The sequence below is a fragment of the Podarcis filfolensis genome (genome assembly GCF_964270895.1).
Source record: "Podarcis filfolensis genome assembly, chromosome: 8".
NCBI lineage: Eukaryota > Metazoa > Chordata > Lepidosauria > Squamata > Lacertidae > Podarcis > Podarcis filfolensis.
In genome coordinates, this window is record NC_139611.1 from 70,502,524 (window position 1) to 70,523,413 (window position 20,890).

At 45.3% G+C, this 20,890-nt stretch overlaps 1 protein-coding gene across 4 annotated transcripts in view; it reads right to left on the reverse strand.

Annotated features, from left to right (window-relative positions):
• Positions 1–6,864: 6,864 nt before the first annotated feature.
• DYRK1B (dual specificity tyrosine phosphorylation regulated kinase 1B) overlaps positions 6,865–20,890 on the reverse strand; it is a 33,243-nt gene continuing 19,217 nt past the window's right edge. For all 4 annotated transcript variants that reach the window (XM_083627176.1, XM_083627175.1, XM_083627174.1 and 1 more), the window contains exons 2-11: positions 13,385–13,530; positions 12,590–12,709; positions 12,154–12,342; positions 11,229–11,376; positions 10,494–10,780; positions 10,044–10,190; positions 9,558–9,698; positions 8,307–8,610; positions 7,996–8,102; positions 6,865–7,861 (exon numbers count right to left, since the gene is read on the reverse strand). In XM_083627176.1, coding sequence (XP_083483302.1) covers positions 7,466–7,861; positions 7,996–8,102; positions 8,307–8,610; positions 9,558–9,698; positions 10,044–10,190; positions 10,494–10,780; positions 11,229–11,376; positions 12,154–12,342; positions 12,590–12,709; positions 13,385–13,447 — 1,902 coding nt within the window. In that variant the 5' untranslated portion in view covers positions 13,448–13,530 and the 3' untranslated portion in view covers positions 6,865–7,465. The remainder of the gene's footprint in view (positions 7,862–7,995; positions 8,103–8,306; positions 8,611–9,557; positions 9,699–10,043; positions 10,191–10,493; positions 10,781–11,228; positions 11,377–12,153; positions 12,343–12,589; positions 12,710–13,384; positions 13,531–20,890) is intronic.

Genomic DNA, 20,890 nt, shown 5'->3' on the forward strand with positions numbered 1-20,890 from the left:
GCAGGTCCTACCTGCTGCTGTTATCATTCCGATTCTATGACACTGGGATTTGTAACAGCCATGAATAGCAATAGCCATAGAGCTGAAATTAGGATTGGAACTCATTTTTAGCTCTTGTGATTTGAAAATGTGTTTACTGTCAGCCTTGGAAGACAGATGAGTTGACCATTCACTATACAGTGGTACCTCGGTTTTCGAATGTAATCCATTCCGGAAGATGGTTCCAAGTTCTGAAACTTTCAAAAATCGAAACTCAATAGTTGACAGGGTCTTGCACTCAGTGGAAGCCGCATTTCCTGTTTGTCATCCGTGGCGTGTTCGAAAACCAAAGAATTTACAGTTTACGGCGTTCAAGTTCCGAAACATTCGTCAATGGAGATGTTCGAAAACTGAGGTACCACTGTAGTTTATATTGATTAGACTAGGTGGTGACAATTTTGCTTTGCAATTTCTCAGGTGTTGTTCTTCCACAGCTAACTCCAAACTCTTAAAGAGATCAGCCAAATCTCTTCAACATCTGAAGGAATCAAGACAATGCAATGAACATGGCTGCAGCCATGCTTTTCCCCAAAGGTACCTTAAGTAATCCTCAGAACTGTGGAATCAGCCATGCCAATGCATAAGCTGAAGGAGTTGTGATAAAATGCGCAAGTCTGGCTTGAACCTCCGGAGCAATCATTTATATGAAAAGGAAGTAAAATGTGCCCTAAAAGAGAACAGTGATATTGCAAAGTAACTAAATGAATTATTTGTATCCATTGTGAAAGATGCTGGGCTGATACCTGATCCTCAGCGGCCTTTTTGAGGGAGGAGTCTGAATAACTGAGACAAATGGCTATGACAAATAGAAGCCCTAGTGCTTATTATCAGATGGCTGGGTCTGAATCAGATCCATTCCAATGTTATTAAAGGAACAAGTGCAAAACTGCTGATCTTCTAACAGAGATATGCAACTTATCCCAAAAATCAGTTTCTGTACCAGAGGATTGGAAAGTAACCATATATAGAGAGAGAGAGTGGTTCAGGTGTGAACCCAGGAAATGAAAAAGCTAGTAAGCTTAATAAAATTATATCAAGTATATAGAAGTTACAAACCTTTCTGAAGAAGAATCAGCACGGCTTCTGCAAAGGAAAGTTCTGTCTCACATCTTTTAACTTTAGTCTGTCAACAGGAATGTGGATGGGATGATCCTGGAGGATCTTGGGCCTTTGGACTTTTGGGCAATACCTCACTAAAGCCTGCTGCATAAACTGTTAGTCACAGCATAGAAGGACCTCTAATGGATCGGTAACTGACTAAACAACAGAAAGAAGAGAGCAGGAATAAATGGGGCAGTTTCACAACGAAAGGAAGAAAGAGAAAATAATATTGTAGTAGTTTATAAATGAGATGGCCAAACACTAAATTATTCAAGATTATCAAACCCTAAATGGATTAGGAAGTTAAAAAAAAAAGATCTCAAAATTTGCAAATGAGGTTCAATATAATGGGGGCAAAACCTCCTAACTTTCGCTATACTCTGATGGGGTTTTAGCTAGTGCTGATTAACAAAGATGATATCGGGGTTGTGGAAGAAACTCACTAAAAAATCTTGGCATATAACTACAAACAAATAATTCATTGCTAATGATTATTAGGTAAGAGAATGAGAAGGAAACTGCCAGTGGTAAAAAGCCCTTGGCATAATGACATTAATTGCTGCTGCTAAAATAATGCTGGATAATAATGGACCCATTGTGTGGGCTCAGAATAGGTAGCTTTCTGAGGACTTGCAAATATTGTTTGCTGTTTCTAGGTGTCCTATCTCAAAAATGATACTGTACATCTGGAAGTGGTACCGGCAAGGACAACTAAAATTATCTCTAAATGAAAGGCTACAGTGGTTGCGGGTGAAAAAAAGGAAGAAATGATTGTTTTTGATGGTTGTAAAATTATGTAGGATATGGAGAAAGTGGTTAAAAAGTTTTTTCTCCTTTTCAGTACTGTAACTCATCACCTGATGAAAGTGGCATAAGATTCAGGACAGATGGAAAGTAATTATAGTACTGTATATTATTTCTTAATGGAATTTACTGCCACAAAATGTGGTGACCACTAGCTTATTACATGACTTTAAAAGATCTGATAAATCCATGGAATGGTTATATGCAACCCAGGCTCCGAGGCCGTGTCCTATATACAGTGGGAGGGTTGTTTCCCTCCAGAGGCCTCTGATTTGCCACTGGCCCCAAGGCCTCCCACTTTTCCCATGAGCAAAGGGCTCCAACACCCCAAACATTTTGGACATATCACTGATTTGAATAAAAATCTGCACTGTAAAGATGTGTGTTAGACTGGCAGTTTCAATCTGTTTTCTGGCAATACCCAGTGCCTACACGCTAGTTTCTGAATGAGAGACTGAGTAAGTTGAGGCTTCCACTGTCTACCTTTGGCAATGTGCTGGTAGAACAGGAGTAACACAAAAGTGTCCCAAATTTCAGTGTATTAAAAGCAGCAGCAGCAGCAGCAGCAGCAGCTGTGCTGTGCACCTTCCTGTTCTACTTCTTGAAAGCCATCTGTTCTCTTGCTCACGAATAGTGAAATGGTTCACTGTTGCTGCAAGCCAGGTTAATATGTAACCGCTGTACGACAGAGATGGGGAAGCGGTGGGCCCACCAACTGATGTTGGACACAACTCCCATTGACCATGGTTGCTGAGACTGCAAAGAGCTGGTGTCCTACAGCATCTGGAGGGCTACAGGTTCCCCGACATTGTGGAACAGACATTTACAGAATAGCCTTCTTAGCCAAGCCTTTTCAACATGTCTGCTGATTCGTATGGTTCCATTACATGAACTAAGCTTGGACATCTCTCCCATAGCTTTGCTGTTATGCTACCCACATTGCGGACTGGGGGAGGTTGTCATGACTGCAGAGATTTTTAAAATTATTATTATCAACCAGATTCATTCTGCCTTCCTAGAGTGTGGGATATAAATATGAAGGAATAAAGCTGCATGCTGAATGAGTAGTATGAACCCCATGCTACATGAATAGTCCAGCATTCTGCTCCCACCTGCCCAAGCAAGACATGAAAACAATAGCTTTGTTTGCATAATTTGTCCAAAGGAAACAGGTGAATGTATTTCAGGGGTAATGGGTATTTGAAGTGACAGGTCTTATTACCCTATTTTCCTTTCAGGGAGGCTGCTACATACAGCCTGAAAGCTGGGCCAGGGTTATGTGCAGAAAACTACTTGTTAGGACAATTTGGGCGCAGGGTGAGGTGATACAATTTTAGACTCTCCACTGAATAATGTAAGTGTAACTAAACTATCACATCATTCCCCGCCCCACCCCCAATCTGTTTAATATTTGTGAGCAACTCTGATGAAATGAGAGCAGAGTCTGACATGTGGCATTCTATTTCACATTGTATATGATTGGTGTTTTCATTTAGGACTTCTGGGCTTTTCCAAACTAACAGAGCTCAGAATAGTGGCTCAAATCAAACACATACACTCTAAAATGCCCATCACATTAATTGAAAACAAAGGGATAGTACCGAGGTACAGTTGTGTACCTCGATACTACCCCTTATTCTCTCCTGTATAAATGTTATGCATTTGGTCATTTCCAATAATTTCTTAATTTACAAAGAGGTACAAAAGGCTGCAGAGGCAGGGATCCATGAATTTTAGCTGTGCAGTTTGTTACCAACTGAACTGTGGCATCATCTGAGACCTAGCCCTCCTGCCATTTTGAAAAGATTGCTCTGCCTCAATTTATTGTGATATGCGTTTTTAAAAATAATAGTGGTGACATACAATGAAGGCTTTTCATGTTGCCTGCCAGAATTAAGTTTGTGGGTGATGCCGTGACCATATTTGTGAACCTTTGTACAGTATCCCCAAGCCCCACTAAAGACAGAGATAGAAGTTCTAAAAGCACTACCCTACCCTGTTCTTTTAAGCCCCCAATCCTTAAAAACCCTAATTCCCCATTATAGCCAATGGGACATGGGAATCAAAACTGACATTAGTCTGTTAATTTAAATTAAACTTGGGCTTGATCATCTCTGCAGTCACACAAGCTAGAGACCTCCTTTTGGAGAAGGAAAAAACTGGGATTCTAAAAATGATTGATGTTAAACTGAATACTAGAGTTTTTTTGTCTTCTCTTTTGCATGTGCACAATTACAACCTGCATACAAGACTTAACAGGCTATAAGATTTAACAGGAGCTTTTAGTCTCAAATCAAGCATTTTTAAAAACAGAAAGAACTGTGCCCTGAGTGGAGTTTACTGTGGAAGAGAGAGAAAAAGAAAAGAATAAAAGCAGGTGGTAATCTGGTAATTTATGCCAGAGAATATACTCTAGCCCAGGTGTGGGGAAACTCTGGCCCATCAGGCCTTCTCATTCAGCCCACAAGACTGTTTTGCTCACCTGCCGTCATACGTGACATCAGGTGTGAAGCTAAATAGAGACATTGGTAGCAGAAAACACACCAAAACACATACACTTGTGCATTAGCTGATGCACAGGGAGTTCAATACTGCTTAGGTGTACCAGCTGATTCCCACTGGAAACTGCACAAAGCAGGCCAACTTTGGCAGGTGGGCAAGACAATCATCAGATGTCAATAAGACACCAGGTGGTTGACAGGTCGGTAGTCCTGTCCCCGTAAGAGTTAGCCCGCGGGAAAGTAAAGATTGGCCTACTGCCCCAAAAAGGTTCCTCACCACTGCTGTTCAGCAGGGATGGGGAACCTGTGACCCTCCAGATGTTGCAATTTATACTGCCTTTCACCCTTGACCATTGGTGGAGCTAGGAGTCTCAACATCACACGGAGGGCCATGGGTTCCCTATGCCTACCTTTGAGGAAACCAATGTGACAAGTCAGTAGAGAACTGAGCAACAATATGAGAGCATGACCTTGATATGCACTTCTACCAGAACTCTAGCCTAGCTTGAAACCTTTCCTGAGCAAGGTTCCTTGGAGGTACAGAACCCAGGTGTGACAGCAGAAAGAACAACAGCCACTACTCTTTGTAGTAGGCTGAGTTATTCTTCCCAGTTTGGGCATGTACTTTGTAAAGGAGACAAGTTTCAGGTGATACAGCTATCTGCCTTCATTTTAACTGTGAATTCACTCTTAAAAAAGGCATGAATGGCAGTGTGTAGTGTGGGCAGGGTAGGGGTAAAGAGGCAGATGGTCTGGCAGGGAGCTAAGAATACAGAACCCTCTGATGATCACTTTTAAGCATTTATCATTTAAGTGGGAGCAGATAATTAATGGACTACATTCCCAAGTTGAACAACTGTCTGCAAGAGCTTGTTTGTTCAAGTGTAACAGACTCATTTATTCTATTCAGAATAAAGGCTAGGACCAGCACCCAAAACCTGCAGAACTTCAACTTTGCGGTACTTACGAGCTATTGGATGGCCTTGGTTGAGGTTATTTTGTGTTCAAGCAGCAAGTTCTTTCCACAAGCACCACCAAATGTCTAATTTGATTTCCCATCTGCAGTGGAGTTTGCTCATGTGCGCAGCCATCTTTCTTCATTAGCTCTTCTACAGCCGACACTGCCTAGCCTAGCTGGGCCCAAGCCTCTCAACCGGCCTCCTTTCTTTCAGTTGGTAGCATTGGGCGCAAAACTGTGCACATTTTGTTCTAAATAACAAAAAAGCCTGCACTGCATAATCTGCATAAATTATGCAAACATGCTGTGTTCCAAACAACTGCTTCTTGGGCAGAAGGAAGAGGGCATGGAGTGCAACAGATAATTTGAACACCAGGCCATCGGAAGGCCTATCCAAGTCATCTTCTGGTTTCAGAACTTGGAATTGCACCCATGCCTTTCAAACCCATCTTTACAACCAAGAAACATAACAAAAGGCTGAGATTTTTAGGATGCTGAATCCCAATATCTAATGCCATGATACTGTAGACACGGGCCTGAGTGTACCAGGACTGCTGAGGACATAGCACATATCCCTGGAACAAATTCCTGGTCTAAAAAACTGACACAGGCAACATCCAACCACTCTGCACTTCCATTGAAGCATCACATTTTGCCAGTAGCAGCTGAGTCTGGAACCATGTGCCCTGCTTTCAGAGAACAATGGACAAAACATCTTGTTCAAAAGCCCAAAGCAGCAAGATTACGCTTGCCCTTGTGTTGACTGTATGGTAATTACAATGAAATGCTCTGTGACTGAAATGCTCTTTTTCTGAGAGGGCCCCTTCATGTGTAAGGCCCAGCCGAATCTCATCCAGCTGAAAGGGACAGCAGCCTGCCAAAACTGGAAAAGGACAGTGCTAACACAAGCACCTCCAAGTCTGGTCAGGTGCAAGCCCTGATCTGCTTGGCTGTGCAGCACAGCAGAACAAAGTGCCTAGTGAGCAACAAGAAGCCACTGGAATAGGGAAACAGGTTCCTTGGGTCACCCTCTGGCCTTGTTGCTTCAATTTCTTGCCAATCTAACAGCACACTTGCTATTTATACTACAGCAGCATTTTATGGTGTGGGTGTGTTAAGGGCCAACTCCCTGTTATTAGGAAAAATAATATTGGTTGCATCCCTCTTTCTCTGCTAATCTTCCACATTTCCTACTCGCGAAAAAGAAGAAAAGAATCTTAAGGAAATAGCATGAGCTCATATGACCGAATCCTGTGCAGGTGCATGAGCTCAAGTAAGGCAGAGGTACAAGTTCACAACCCAGCTCAGCAGCCCTCTCCTTTGCCACCTTCCTAATTGTGCCTTGCACTAGTATACTTCAATGATGCCAGAACACAGATCTAAGCACTCCCCCCACCCCACCTTCCATCATGTACACACAACAAGAGGCAGGTCCAAGATGGCTGCACACGAGTCAGCATAAACATTCGCTGGTTGGGGCAACCCTTTATTTCCAAGCAGGGGAAAAATTTTTTAGCAGCAATTCCCATGGGACCACATAGGCCACCAAGCCCATCAGTCCACGCAGTGCACAGAAGTCTGACTGTCCATCCAAGCACAGAATGTTGAAATCTCTTGCACCAAGGAAGGGAATGGCTGGCAGGCCACATGCCGCTGAATGATTCAAGAGGGGCTGTGGCCAGGAAAGACCACACAAGTCAGAGAAAGCACTGACCGAAAGGGGGAAGGCGGCATCCAGGCTGCAAGGGCGGTAGGATGCTGGCTCCACATGCTTCCCCCTGTCCTATTCCCCCCTCCCCCCTCCCCTCCCCCCCCAACAATGCTTACCAGTTGCAGCAAGGTCCTAGGTAGCAACAGGACCTGGTCTCTAGACTGGCCACAGCCAGGCAACCTGACCCATCCCACCGCAAGTCCTGGCCCACTCAGACTCTCACCTATGGAGAAGTGCTCTCTGGGCACTGGTTCCCTGCCCTACAGTCAGTCCTGGCCCGTCCAGGCTCTGGTGCAACAAGGGAGTGCTCTCGCTGGGCACTGGCTCCTAGCCTGCCGGGCCAGTCCATCATCAGGAGCTGGCAGCCGTGCCCTGGGGCACGCAGACACCCATCAGTGCAGTCTCGTCAGTGTCTCGGTGCCCACGCCCGCGGAGAGGATAGTTGAGGCCAAGTCCCTCAGGGCGCGAGCCGCCAGCAGTCCTAGTCCGGAAGGCCGAGGTGCCCAAGTGCAAGGAGGAAGAGCCCAGCCCGGGGGGGTTGCAGTCCAGATGGCGAGGGCCCAGAGAAACCTCCATGGCCTCGGGAAGCGGGGGAGAGAGTGGGAGTGGAGGGCGCTGGTACGGAGGGTGCCCGCTCGGGGGGAAACATGGCATGGCCTGGCTGGGCGTGGGCTTGTGAGGTAAGATGTGAGGAATACTCTCGTTGTCGCCGCTGGCCCAGAGACGCATCTGCTGCTGAGGGGGCGCCTGCAACCACAACCACAAAAAAGAGGGAAACGGTCAGTTAAAGATGGAAATGGAGGGGTTGAGCATGTTAAGGACTGGGGCGACAGAAAGGGCACGGGGAGCCAAAACAGGCCATAGCCTGACAGGCAACGTACTTGAGGACTCTGCATCTCGCAGTCTGCATGCACGGTGCCCATGCTGCCGTAGTAACGATTGCTGTAACGGTAACCGCGGTTGTCGTTGGAAGAACCACTGGAGCCGCCTGATAGGAGAGGAAAAACGTACACAGCGTCAGAGGAGCAGAACAGGGGCCAAGGTAACATTTGGGCACAGAGCAGGAGATGCTAGGAACAGCTAGACCGACACCCTCCTATGGGGAGAGGTGGAAGAGTATCAGATCACGCAATGGAGATGACTGAGGATAGAGCTGGCAGTGGAAAGGAGGCAAAGGGAGAGATGGACGTACCAGAACTAGACACAGAACTGGTGGTGCTGGTGGAGTGGCTGTGCTCCGTGCCCAGGCTGGGTGAGGTGCTGGCGCTTGTGTTGGTGCCCTCATCAGCTGTTTTCTTGAAGAAGTTGTGCTGCAGGGCGTAGAAGGGGGTGATGCGGCTACGGGGTTCATAGTCCAGCATGCGCAGCACCAAATCCTTGAACTTCAGGTAGTCTGAAGGCGAATGGCCCTGCTCCCCTGCACGGCGCCCGCCTGGGCCTCCACTCTCCACCCCCAGCACTTCGTGCAGCCGCCGTGTCCCTGGAACCTTGTAGTCCTGAAAGACACCAAGGAACGGTATAGTTAAGCAGACTTTACTTACAGCAAGATAGAGAACGGTCTGTATCAGCCAGGTGGGGTGTTGTGCTACTGTACTCAGTAAAGGCCTAAACATTATCAGTCATGCCAAGTTTGTATTTGGAAAGTAGAAAAGAATTCATTTTATCACAACACAGGACAAGGCTATTTTATATTCCTAAACCTAAGGAACTCCTTGTTGATTGTGAAGTTGATGTGTTTAATTAGAGAAAAACCACTGTCAATATTTACTAAAGATTGGAGAAAGAAGTTGACTTAACTCTCTGCAAAAAGCAAGGCCCGCAGGGCTTCTTGTTCCTGCCCAGGAGTGCCATGCGTTTCTGTCACATGCACCATTCATGTTAAATGATAGTTATCTTAACACACTTGCAAGATACTTGCCCCATCTATTTCAAATCACCCATGAAAACAAGGGCAACAACTGTGGGGGAGCCTGTTTCTGCCCTCACAGAGAACTCATCTGCTTGTTCCAAGGCCTATTAAAAACACATGTCTTCCCACCTGCATTCTCAAAATCATTCCTCCTCTTCCCTTGAGGTTTCTAGTCTCTTAGCCTGGAAGTCTGAGGGCAGAGCCTGTGCCTTTAGGTTGATTTAGTCAATAGAAATTATTTTCAACCTCCTTGCCATAGAAGTAACTGAAAATGATGGATACAAAACCACAGTCCCAAAACAAAATACAGTTCAAAGGTCATTGGAAATATTTTGTGGCACAACTAAAAAGCTTACCACAACATGTCCCACCCCCACCCCCCGCTAAAACACAAAATGTGAATAGCAAAATTGACAATTCAAAACCTTGTGTTGTGCAGATAATTTTAAAAACATCTGTTGTCTCAGGCTCATTTTAAAGGGAATGCAGAGGGGGAAAGGGCTGAAGAGAGAGGACAGCTGTGTTACGCATTACCTTCCTGCCATCTTTGCCCCGCCGGAGGACCCAGCCCCCCTCAGGCAGCTTTTCAAAGTACTTCCGAGCTTTGGGAGCCTGCTCCAACATGTGAGGGGGTGGCAGCCCCAACACCTCCACAATCCGGCTCATCTGATCTGCCTGCAAGGGAAAGGCACAGAATCAGGAACACAAGGTGATAGTTCCCAGCCCCACATGGCTCTTCCTGGCTTTCCAAACCCACTCCCTGTTTCTTTGAGGGCCTTCTAAATCCATTCATTTGTCTCCTTGAACCAAGGACCTATTCATGCAGCTCCACACACTTCAACTCCTCCTGCCAGCCAAGCCAAGTTGCTGCTGCATTCTTTGTCTTGATTAGGTAGTTCTGCCCAGCAAGTTCAACAGCTGCCCTTACTAAAAGCTAGCTGCTACACCAAGTCCTTTGGAGCATAATACCCAGGGGCCAATCTCCCCTCCCCTCCCCTGGATCGTCCTCTTTCCACTTACCTCATTGGCGCCACTGAAGAGGGGCTCTCCTGTGTGCATCTCCACCAGGATGCAACCTAAGGACCACATGTCAATTGCCAGGTCATAAGGCATGCCCAGTAGCACTTCAGGTGAGCGGTAAAATCGGCTCTGGATATACTGGTAGATCTGCAGGGAAGAAAAGGAAAGATAGGATCAGCTGCTGCACTCTGGGGACTGGAAGGTCACAACAGGTGGGTCTGTCTTCTTTCAGTCCCTTTGCTTCAAATGTTGGCCAAGACAAACAAGGTGGTCCAGTGCCTTCTAAGGCCCTCATCTAGCCAAGGGGAAGCTGAAGAAGTCCTGAGAAAAACAAGGGAAGCTGTTCAAGCTGACAATTACAAACTTCTGATGTTGACCACTAGGAGGGTCTCAGGTTAGGCACTGGGAGAGGGGCTGCAGTTGGAGAGGTCACAGCAAGGGGTCACTCACCCGCTGGCCCAGCTGGCAGGAGCTGCCAAAGTCCACAATCTTGATGGCACTGCGCTTGGGGTTGCAGAGCAGGATGTTCTCAGGCTTAAGGTCACAGTGGATGATGCTGAGCTCAGGTGTTGCCAGGAAGAGTAATGCAGTGCACAGCTGCTGGGCAAACTTGCGTGTGAGGTTCAGAGAGACGCCACGGAAGTTGGTGTTACGGAGCAAGTCGTAGAGGTTGTAGGACAGCAACTCAAACACCAGGCACAAATGGCTCCGGAACATGAAATGCCGCTTCAAGTGCACTGCGGGTGGGGTGGAGAGAGAAAGTGTGGTGGAGGCATTGCTAGAATACTGCAGCTCCCCACTGATGCTTTGACAACACCCTGCAGCCAGCACTTGTGAACCTCACTGACATATAATTATGACCTCCAGACATCCCACATGAACATTTCCCACAGTCTTGGACCACAGATCACTGAGTGCACCACATCTGCAAGCAAAATGATGAACCAATCTCTCCCAATGACCTGAACCCCCACCGACTTCAACTCATGCCCTAACCAGTCTCTCAAACACTATCCAGACACTCCTTTAATCAGTCACTCACTTATGCAGAGCCTTCCACAAGTTGCCACCAATCTAAATGAAGCACTGGAGACTTCATTTAATGTGCATCTCACCAGTAGTGCTCTCCCTGACCCACTCACACTTCTCAATTAATTCCAAAAACATATCTCTGCAAACTCTCACCAATGTAGTATTTCATCTCTGTGTCATGCTGGTTCATCAGTTCCAGCAATCGCAATTCAATCTGAGCCTGGCTCAAAAATGCCTTCTTGTTCTTGATTATCTTTATGGCCACCCACTCCTGAGCCTGTTGGTCATAGGCCTTCACCACCTAGCAGGGAGAAAAAGACACATCAGTATAATGTTATCACAGTGGTGCCAAGAAGTAATGACTTTGGGGAGAACCACCAAATCAAAAGTACCGCTGGGCAGGGGGAACATTCAAGCGTCAACACACATAGTGGTCATCTTATTTATTTATTGCCCTTCCTCAGAAAGAGGCCAGGGCGATATACATGCAAAGCTTTGCTTAGGATGGCAACGAAACATCAACCCCCGTTACTTAAAATCAGGTCACAACCCAACAAGCTGCCTTATACCAAACAACACTAATGAGCCATCTGGCTTATACTTTATATATCAAGGACAACCAAAGTGATGATGTCCAGATGTTGTTGGACTCTCATTGTAGTCCCAGCCAGCGCTGCCAATGGTCATGGATGATGGGAGCTGTCGTTCAATAACACCTGGAAGATACCACGTTGGTTATCTCTTATCTGTACTGACTAGCAGAGGCTCTTCAAGGTTTCAGTTAGGTATCTTTTCCAGCCCTGCCTGGATATGCTAGAGACTGAACCTGAGGCCTTCTGCAAACTAAGCTTCTGCTCTACCAATGAGCTACAACCTTTTCCCTTTGGCGAGATTACAGGCTGTGTGTTCCTGTGACTGTGGGGCATGCTCCCTTTTGATCTTGCCAAAGGCACATTTGCTGGGGAAGGAGAACCTAGAGCAGTGTTCTGGCCAATGATCACCAGAGCACAGGCTGCAACTTGCTATGTAGTTACAGATGTGGATACAGAAGAAGTCTCTCTCCTGGCTGCCCTCTGACCTGTCCGAAGGATCCCTTGCCAATGAGCGAGTCTATTTCATAGCGTTCCAGCCAGCGTTCCCCGTTGCGAACAATGTAATCATAGTTGTCGTCATCATAGCCCTCGTTGTGCACTTTCCGTTCCTTTTTGGTGCTTGTGTCCTCGGGTGCCACCTGCAGGGCTCGGCGTTTCTTCTTAGCATAATAGACCTGGCAGCGAAACGCAGGGTCAGTGCACAGAATACAAGGAACCTTTCTTTTAAGATAAGGAATTACACCTCCCCATAGCAGCCCGGGGAAGCAAACTAAACTCTCTGGCAGGGCAGAAGAGCTAAGGAATGGTGCCATCAACATGCAGCACAGAGGGAAGAAGAAGTGCAAAGATGTTTAAATCGTCACTATTCCCAATGCTTTAAGGAACTGGTCAAAGCTGTCACCACAGAGAAGGTCCTCTTACCTCATTGATATGTTTGTAAGTTTTGATAAGGTCGACAGACAGCTTGCGTAGTGGGGCTGTGGCAGAGTCCCGAAAAGTGAGCGGGATTCTTCTCTGCAGGATGGCCAGGTCTGGCATGATCTGTGGGAGAAAAGGGGGAGGGGAGATAAGTCCCTAAAGGTCATGGGCTTGAAATAGTTCCATGATGGGGCTAATAGCATGTGTTCCAGCTGCCAGCAGGAAGCAGCGATTGACAAGGGTTTCATTCTATTCCACTAAAAACCCTGTTTTCTTTTATGTACTTGGAGGTGGAAGGTTTGCAGGAGGCAGAGAGAGTGAGTGAATGCAGGGGTCATGCTGAGATTACTAACCTTTTAAACTTAGTAGATTCAGTCTGCAGCCCACATCTAATTTCCCCCACGGTGTAGGAAAGAGGTTGCTATCGGCCCAGGTGAGGATGACTGCTTGGGCCCAGGTTAAGTGGCTCTCACCACACATCATGGCTGATTCCAGTGGCAATTGCATTAGGGGGCTGCTTCATCCCACAATGACTCCCCTCTGCATGCCTTGACTAGAGACTGAACTTAGAGCCTCAAACCTAATAGCCATTGTCTCTATGATGTGAGCTAAATAAAAACAGAGATTCACACCTGTATCAGCCTCATGTAGATTTTACTTGGAATGACCACAGGTTGAAGAGTGGGAAAGGAGCTGAGCCAGGCTGAGCTGCTGTGTGTATTTACAAGCATACAGTCTGAAGAGGAGACAGGTGATTCAGGGGGAGCCTCCGAAAAGGCTGAATTTCCAGGAAATTACCTGCTGATGCTCAGCCATGGGCTGGATGCTGGAGAAGGGAGCATGGCTGTGCTGGCTCGACATGATTGTCTCAGTAGGAAGAGAGCGGCCCAGAGAGGCAACCTGGCTGCAGGGCGGCAGCTGGCATTGTGGAGTGCTGCTGCCACCTAGAGGGCACAAAAATAGTTTGGTGAGGGTTTTTTTTTTAAAGTCACCACACATGCCTGCACTTCCCAGAAATAGCTCTCTGCTTTCACCACAAAACGCATTCCAATTTAAGAAGAGAGTCAGGTATCTTGATTACAGTAGGGGTGAGGATATGGCCAAGAACCTAGGTTCTATTCTTAGCTTTTTAATGGGAGGGGGGCAGTAGATCCAATTTCCTGAAACAACCCAGGATAGAGAGCTTCACCCAGTGAACTGAAACAGTGACACAAACGTATTAGAAAAGACAGTCTAAAAGGTGTTTGCATTTCATGGCATTATTAAGCAAATTTATATTTGCAATACCGAAAACCACAAAACAGAGTTCAGGCATAAGAGCTGGCGCTTAATATAAGCATTTCCCAGCCTTCTTTATTTGTTTTGACTACATTATACCTTCATTATACTAAGCAAGGGTCCACTAAATTCTGCAACCTCAAGCTACCACAGCTTGGGGGTGGGGTGGGGGATGGCAGGCCTCTTGTTCTCTTTCCCAGACTGACTGCATAGCAGCTTTAAGTGAATGAAAGCTGAGAGAAGAGCATAAGGAAGCCATCAACTGTTAGCACTGGGATCAAGACTATGCAAATAGGAAAGGAGAAGGCACATATGAATGACTCCTAGATTCAACTGTTCCCTTAGTATGGCATAGTGTGGCTAGGGTGTTGTACTTGGACCTGGGTTCAAAACACTCTCCAGCCTTGAAGCTCACTGGGTGAGCTCCAGCTCTTTTAGCTGTCTTATCTCACAGGGATGTTAACAAAATAAAATGGGAGAAGCAGGACCATGTACACAACCCTGAGTCTATGGGAGGAAGGGCAGAATCATGAAATGTATTCCTGAATGTTTTAAGGTCTAGGTATTGTGTTCCATGTTTTGTAATCAAGGACGCTTACCTGAGTGCATGTGCACCTTTACCATTTATGGCCTTTTGGGAAGGGAAAGAGGCAAGAGGAGAGGCTACAGCTTGAACTGTGCAGAGGAGAGGTAACTACAGAAAAACAGGCAGAGGTGTTTGCATGTCAGACACGGTCAGAGGCTCCAGCAAAATCATAGGGATTGTCAGAACTGAAGGAAAGCTGGGCAGAATGTTGTCAGTGTACTGTATCTTATTATGCAGCCACACCTCAAAGTTACAGATCTCTCTTTTGAATGTAGTTAAAGAGAGGGATTCCCTCAGCGCCCACTGGGAGTCAATATCTGTGCTGTTTCTAACATGATCTCTATCTGTAGTTTGCTTCTCCTCCCCCCAAAACAGCAATTCTCCACTGGTGATGCTATGAACATGTCAACTTTTCTTACTGCAGGTTACTAAACAGATTTACACCCCCTTTTGGAATAATTCAGTTTAATTCAGTTACTGTTGCCATGCATTTTTTTAAAATGTCTGTTTTATTATCTGTTTTAGTTTTGAAATACTGTTAATTATCATTTTAATATATATGGTATTTTCTACCGTGGCACCATCTGGTGAAGGATGGTTTATAAATACTCTAAACAAACAAGCAAACAATCAAAAGATACAAAACCGTCTTTTATGCTACTGGTGCCCAGGACATACATTTCCATTTTGCAGACACTTCTGCCCCGATATACACACCCATATATCTATTAGAATACATTCTTTACATTAAAATTTATATTACTGTATTAGCCTGATTATAAGCGTCACTTCTTCCCCAAATTCCGACCATGAAAAGTTAAAGTGTGGCTTCTATTCGTGACCTTATGGTATGCAGCCAGGAGCGCAGCAAAGCGGCGCTTGCCCCCCGCGTAGTTCCCCATCCTCTCTCCCAAGGCCGGGATGGGAGACAGCAAGGTAGGGGAAAGGCCGCTGGCAACGCAGTGCGCCTCCTCCACCCCCCACGCAGCCAGGAATGGAGCGGCTTATATTCGGGTATTTTTTCTTCCTCCCCCCCCTCCAATTTTAAAGGTGTGGCTTATATTCAGGCCAATACGGTATTTTGTACAACCTGTATCCAATTTTCATCTCCTTGTAAGATAAGGATCAACTGATGTGGTCCCCTTGGCCAAATCTGGACCTTTGAGGTATGTTATGTTTCCCCTACTAATTTTTAGTCCCAAATCCAAGAGAGGGATCTGGATGAAAAGCAACAGTAGGAACAGGAGCTTACTGGCAAACCACTTTTAAGGGATGGCCTACCACAGACAACTTTCTTATCAAAGTGAACCTCCAGGAAAAACGATCTGCTAACTGAAGTTCTAATATTACTACATAAACATGATGGTGTATACTGTTTGCTTACAACAAATAAATAAAATAAATATTCTATGATGTGATAACCTATAAGGTCTACTCTTGCTTTAAAAACAAAACAAAATCTGATGTTCTCACAGTGTTGAATTTTGCAGCCAGAGTCATGTTCTCTGTTATCCCAGAACACACATACCCTTGCTAAGAATTCAATAATAGCCAAGCCTACTATTATTTTTAAAAAGCATTTCTAATATTATTTACTTATGTAATAAAAACCGTTAAATTACTCTGAGGGATTGTGAATGCAACAACCCAGATCTGTACCCCCCCTCCAGTATGTTTTATTTTTATTCAATTGTATTTTTCTTTTTCTTTTTCCTTATTTCTTCCAAGCCAATTCTATTACAAAGAAAAAACCACCTACATAATTAAAAAGCCAATTCCCAGAGCCACACATTAACAGGGCCTGAGGTGCCACTGCAACACAGACCCCCCTTCCATGTGAACACACCTTGTCCTTCCAGACACACATTTCACGAGTATGGATTTTACAATCTAAGATGTCAGAACTTTTTTCTCAGTGGCTCCCATGGAATTCCATGGAGCAAGGGGGGGGGGGGGAAATGGAGCACATCTGAGAAAGGCAGAACCCAGTGCCTGGAGCAGGGAACAATTCAGGCCTCATCTCAATGCAGCTGTTGAATCCCCCCTGAACGAATCTAGAATCATAGAACAGAACAGAACAGAACAGAATCTAATCGTAGAGTTGGAAGGGACCATGGGAATCATTTAGTCCAACCACCTGCAATGCAGGAATATTTTGCCCAACGTGGGGCTCAAACCCACAACCCTGAGATTAAGAGTCTCATGCTCTACCAACTGAGCTATCCCAGTTCAGTATTGTCTACTCTGGGGTACTGTCAACCCAGCACCCATGAAGGCTTTTTCTGGAGTCCACAGGCCCAAGGTTGCAGACCCTCAATATTTTTTGGATTTTGCGGGAAGAGGGGATGGCAGAACAGTGTAGAGCAGTTGCTGGAGCTGGAAGGGCAAGTCCTCTTGCATTATATTTGTAGTTTTTTGGTGGTGGCAGGAATCATTTTCCTGTTCCCCGAGTGTCCCATCCTGTTTGGTTTGTTGCCTGCCAGTGATGTAGAGCTGGCAGCAGGCACTTGCTTCACCCCATGAAGAGGTTATCTATGGATGCTTGACTGACAGAGGTTCACTTGGGCAGAGAAAGAGGGAAAGATGTACAGTGGTACCTCGGGTTAAGAACTTAATTCGTTCCGGAGGTCCGTTCTTAGCCTGAAACTGTTCTTAACCTGAAGCACCACTTTAGATAATGGGGCCTCCCGCTGCCGCCACACCACCACAGCACGATTTCTGTTCTCATCCTGAAGCAAAGTTCTTAACACGAGGTACTATTTCTGGGTTAGCGGAGTCTGTAACCTGAAGCGTCTGTAACCTGAAGCGTCTGTAACCCGAGGTACCACTGTATGTGTGTGAGAGGGAGGGAGAGAGGAGGTATGAACGAATGGTGGTCTGTGAGAGAGGTAGAGATGCACGGAGATGTGGGTGGCACTGTAGTCTAAACCACCGAGCGTCTTGAGCTTGACGATCCTGTACTGAGGAGACACAGAGACAGAGGCATATGTGAGGGGAGTATGTGTGTGTGTGAGACAGCTGTATGCACTGTTATTATGGGAGAAAGAAGTGGGTGAGGTGTGTGCGAACGTATAGTCTTTGTGTTTATGTGGTCTGTGAAACAGATGGAGAGATGCACTTGGGCAAAGAAAGGGAGAGATGTATGTGTAGTTGTGTATACAGTGGTACCTCGGGTTACATACACTTCAGGTTACAGACTCCGCTAACCCAGAAATAATACCTCAGGTTAAGAACTTTGCTTCAGGATGAGAACAGAAATCGTGCTCTGGCGGCGCGGTAGCAGCAGGAGGCCCCATTAGGTAAAGTGGTGCTTCAGGTTAAGAACAGTTTCAGGTTAAGAACGGACCTCCAGAACGAATTAAGTATTTAACCTGAGGTACCACTGTAGTTGAAATATGTGTTTGAGAGAGAGAGGGATGGATGTGCATAAGATCTGTATGTGTGTTAGAGAATTAGTGTAGTGTGACCACCTTGTATATATTTGGTATATTTGGGGAATGCTTTCTGTTCTTATTAGATAGCAACAACATCAGTCTATATGTGCAAGATGTCAAGATTGTATGTCAACAATCAGGGCCAGCAGAACACTGCTGACTTCCTGCAGGTAGCATGAGGTTGTTCAGTAGGTGGGAGGGAAGCAACAATGTCTGGATTCTCTCTAATTTTGTGTTATGCCATGCCCTTATAGCAGCAATTTTGTGACTGGTGCCCATATAGTTTTCTCAAAATTCTAAATGGGCCCACTACCTCTGGTCACCAACAATTGGTGACTGACAGGCCACAGTTTTCCCAGCCCACAAGCAGGATTTGAACTCAGAACCATATTCATGCAAAGCATGTGCTCTGCTACTGACACATGGATGTATTCACCTCAATGAGGGAAAAGCCAAACACTGTATTTAGGGACACTATTGTCTTCAGCTCACCAAAGCACAGTCTATCCTTCCACAAAGACCCATTACACATGTTAAGGACCAGTACCATATATAGGCCCTCCCTCCACAAATACTCAACCTTTCACCATATTTTTCACTTGTGCATTGTGTTTTTAATATTTTATTGGGAGCCGCGCAGAGTGGCTGGGACAACCCAGTCAAATGGGTGGCATATAAATAATAAAATTAATGTTATTATGATGATGATTATTAATAATACAAATGAAAATCTTAAGTAGCTGAAGCAGTGCTGCCACATCAGATGCTCTTAAACTATTTTCTGGGACTCATGGTAATATAATTTATTGCTAAACAATTACACTGCGGCCTTACAATTTCTTTATGTAAACATCCTCAAGCAGCACAAGCAAATCATATGTTGCATTACTCAGCAGTCAAAACATAGGGGCTGGTTCACACATTAATGCAGCATGTAGCCACCACATGCAGTGGGCAATTAGTCATGTTGCTAATGTTATTATTTAAATTTATATTCAACTTCTACTGGCAAGGCGTCAATGAAGTTGTACCTTTACAGATTTATACGCTGTTATTCACTGATTTTACCTAACAACTCAAAGCAATACAGGCAACGCTCAGCTTATGCAGGGGTTACGTTTCAGGGATGGCGTGTAAAGCCAAAATAGTGTATAGTCAAAACACATTGGGTTCAACGGTGGGTGGGATTGCCAAAGCCTTTCCCCCCAGACAATTGCCCTCTTTCCATCCCCTTTTTAATTTTCTAAATCTGAATGTGTACAAGTTGAATGTGCACAAATTGCGAGTTAACTGTATACAGATAGCAGTTTGTAACCACCTTGTGCATGAATCTCCCTGGGATCGGTGCATGCATAGATTCCACTTAGACCTCTGAGTGGGGAAGCAGATGCAACTTGACTAGAAAATCACATGAACTATTCTTAAATTAGTTGAAAATATAATAAATATATTATATGGAAGTTTATTTAATATTTTTATTAAATCTACTACTTCCTTACATTTTAAAGCCCTAACTGCCATGGGAAGGTGTGGCAAAGCTCTTCGCAGCCCCAGGGAAGCACAGCGCACCCTCTGCCACCAAGGAAAGGCGCGGCGAGGCCCTGCATCTCTGTGGGGATGCTTGAAGAGGCCCTCCACAGCCATGGGGCTGCCTACAAAGCCCTCCGCTGCCGTGAATATATACTGTGATATATCAAGATATTGTGATGTTTAGTTGATGATGTATTGTGATATTGAAAACCAGGTATCGCCCAGCCCTACTTGTGATCCCCAGCAACTGGTAAAGTCATACCATCTCCATCATGGCTAGTAGGCATTGATAATTTGTCTAAACACTTTTTAAAACCACCTGCCATATCACTATCACTATTTCCATTTTACTAGGCAGTCAGTTTTAATTTACCCATGGAAGTTGGAGCTAGCACCTAGATTCATATAGCACATATTATAAAGAGTGAATGAAGATGAAGAGGAGTCAGGCTAGAAGAACCAGCCCAGGTCTTACAGATTATGCTGCTAAATATTTAGGCTGTGAGGTAGCAGTGGCCTAATTGGGACTAACAATTGACAACTTCAGTTTACTTCACTTATATCCTACCAGAGCAACATTGCAAAACAACTTGCATTTTTATATTTTTCCAAATCCTGTGACGCAGGATGGCAGACTATAGTGATATGTTCACTGTAGAAACCATAGCTGGACAGGGGTTTGAACAGGGACTCCCACATCCAACCTAGCACTTCAGCCACCGGACCACACTGGTTCTCTGCATCATAGCACACTAGCAAGATAGGAGACCGCCAAGAAAACCTGAGTCTGAAGCATGACCCCTACAACACTGTGGAACCATTCAAAAATATGTATCTTTAACACCTACAAAGTTTGTGTTTCGAGTTACATAGCTTTCCTCTTACTTGTGCTTCTGGCTGCTCTCCACCAGGGGGAAATTTGCCCTTTTAGAAATATAGGTATTGCTGGCCTAGACAGAGCTCAGTTTGTACATAAAATGCAATTTTATTACTATTGCTGGTGCCTCGGCAACCATCAGAACTACTAGGTACTATTCTTAGCTGTGGAAAGGACATGTTAGAGTGGCTGGAATGAAGTACAGCAGCACACAGGCAGAGAGAGCTAATGGTTTCTATTCCTAGGTCTGCTACATGGAGGCACAAAACTCAGTACCGATTTGGCAGAAAGAGTGCTTGCTTGAGGTCCCACTAGATCCAATTCCTGGCAACACAGCACCCCTCTAACACCAAGCTGGCTGCAGCTGCATGCTTATTAACACAGCTAGTTAATTAATGGAAGGGTTTCAAAGCTGGGCTTCTGCCCTTTATGGACAGACTAGTTGAGTGCAATTTCTGGCAAAGAAGTGCAAGGCTACTGACATCATATTCCTTATTTATTTAACTAAGGGCCTAAAAAGAGACAGACCCACTTCCCAACCAGAGGCTGGGACAAATAAAAACAATGTGGGGTTTAATAAGCATGTGACATTGCAAGTT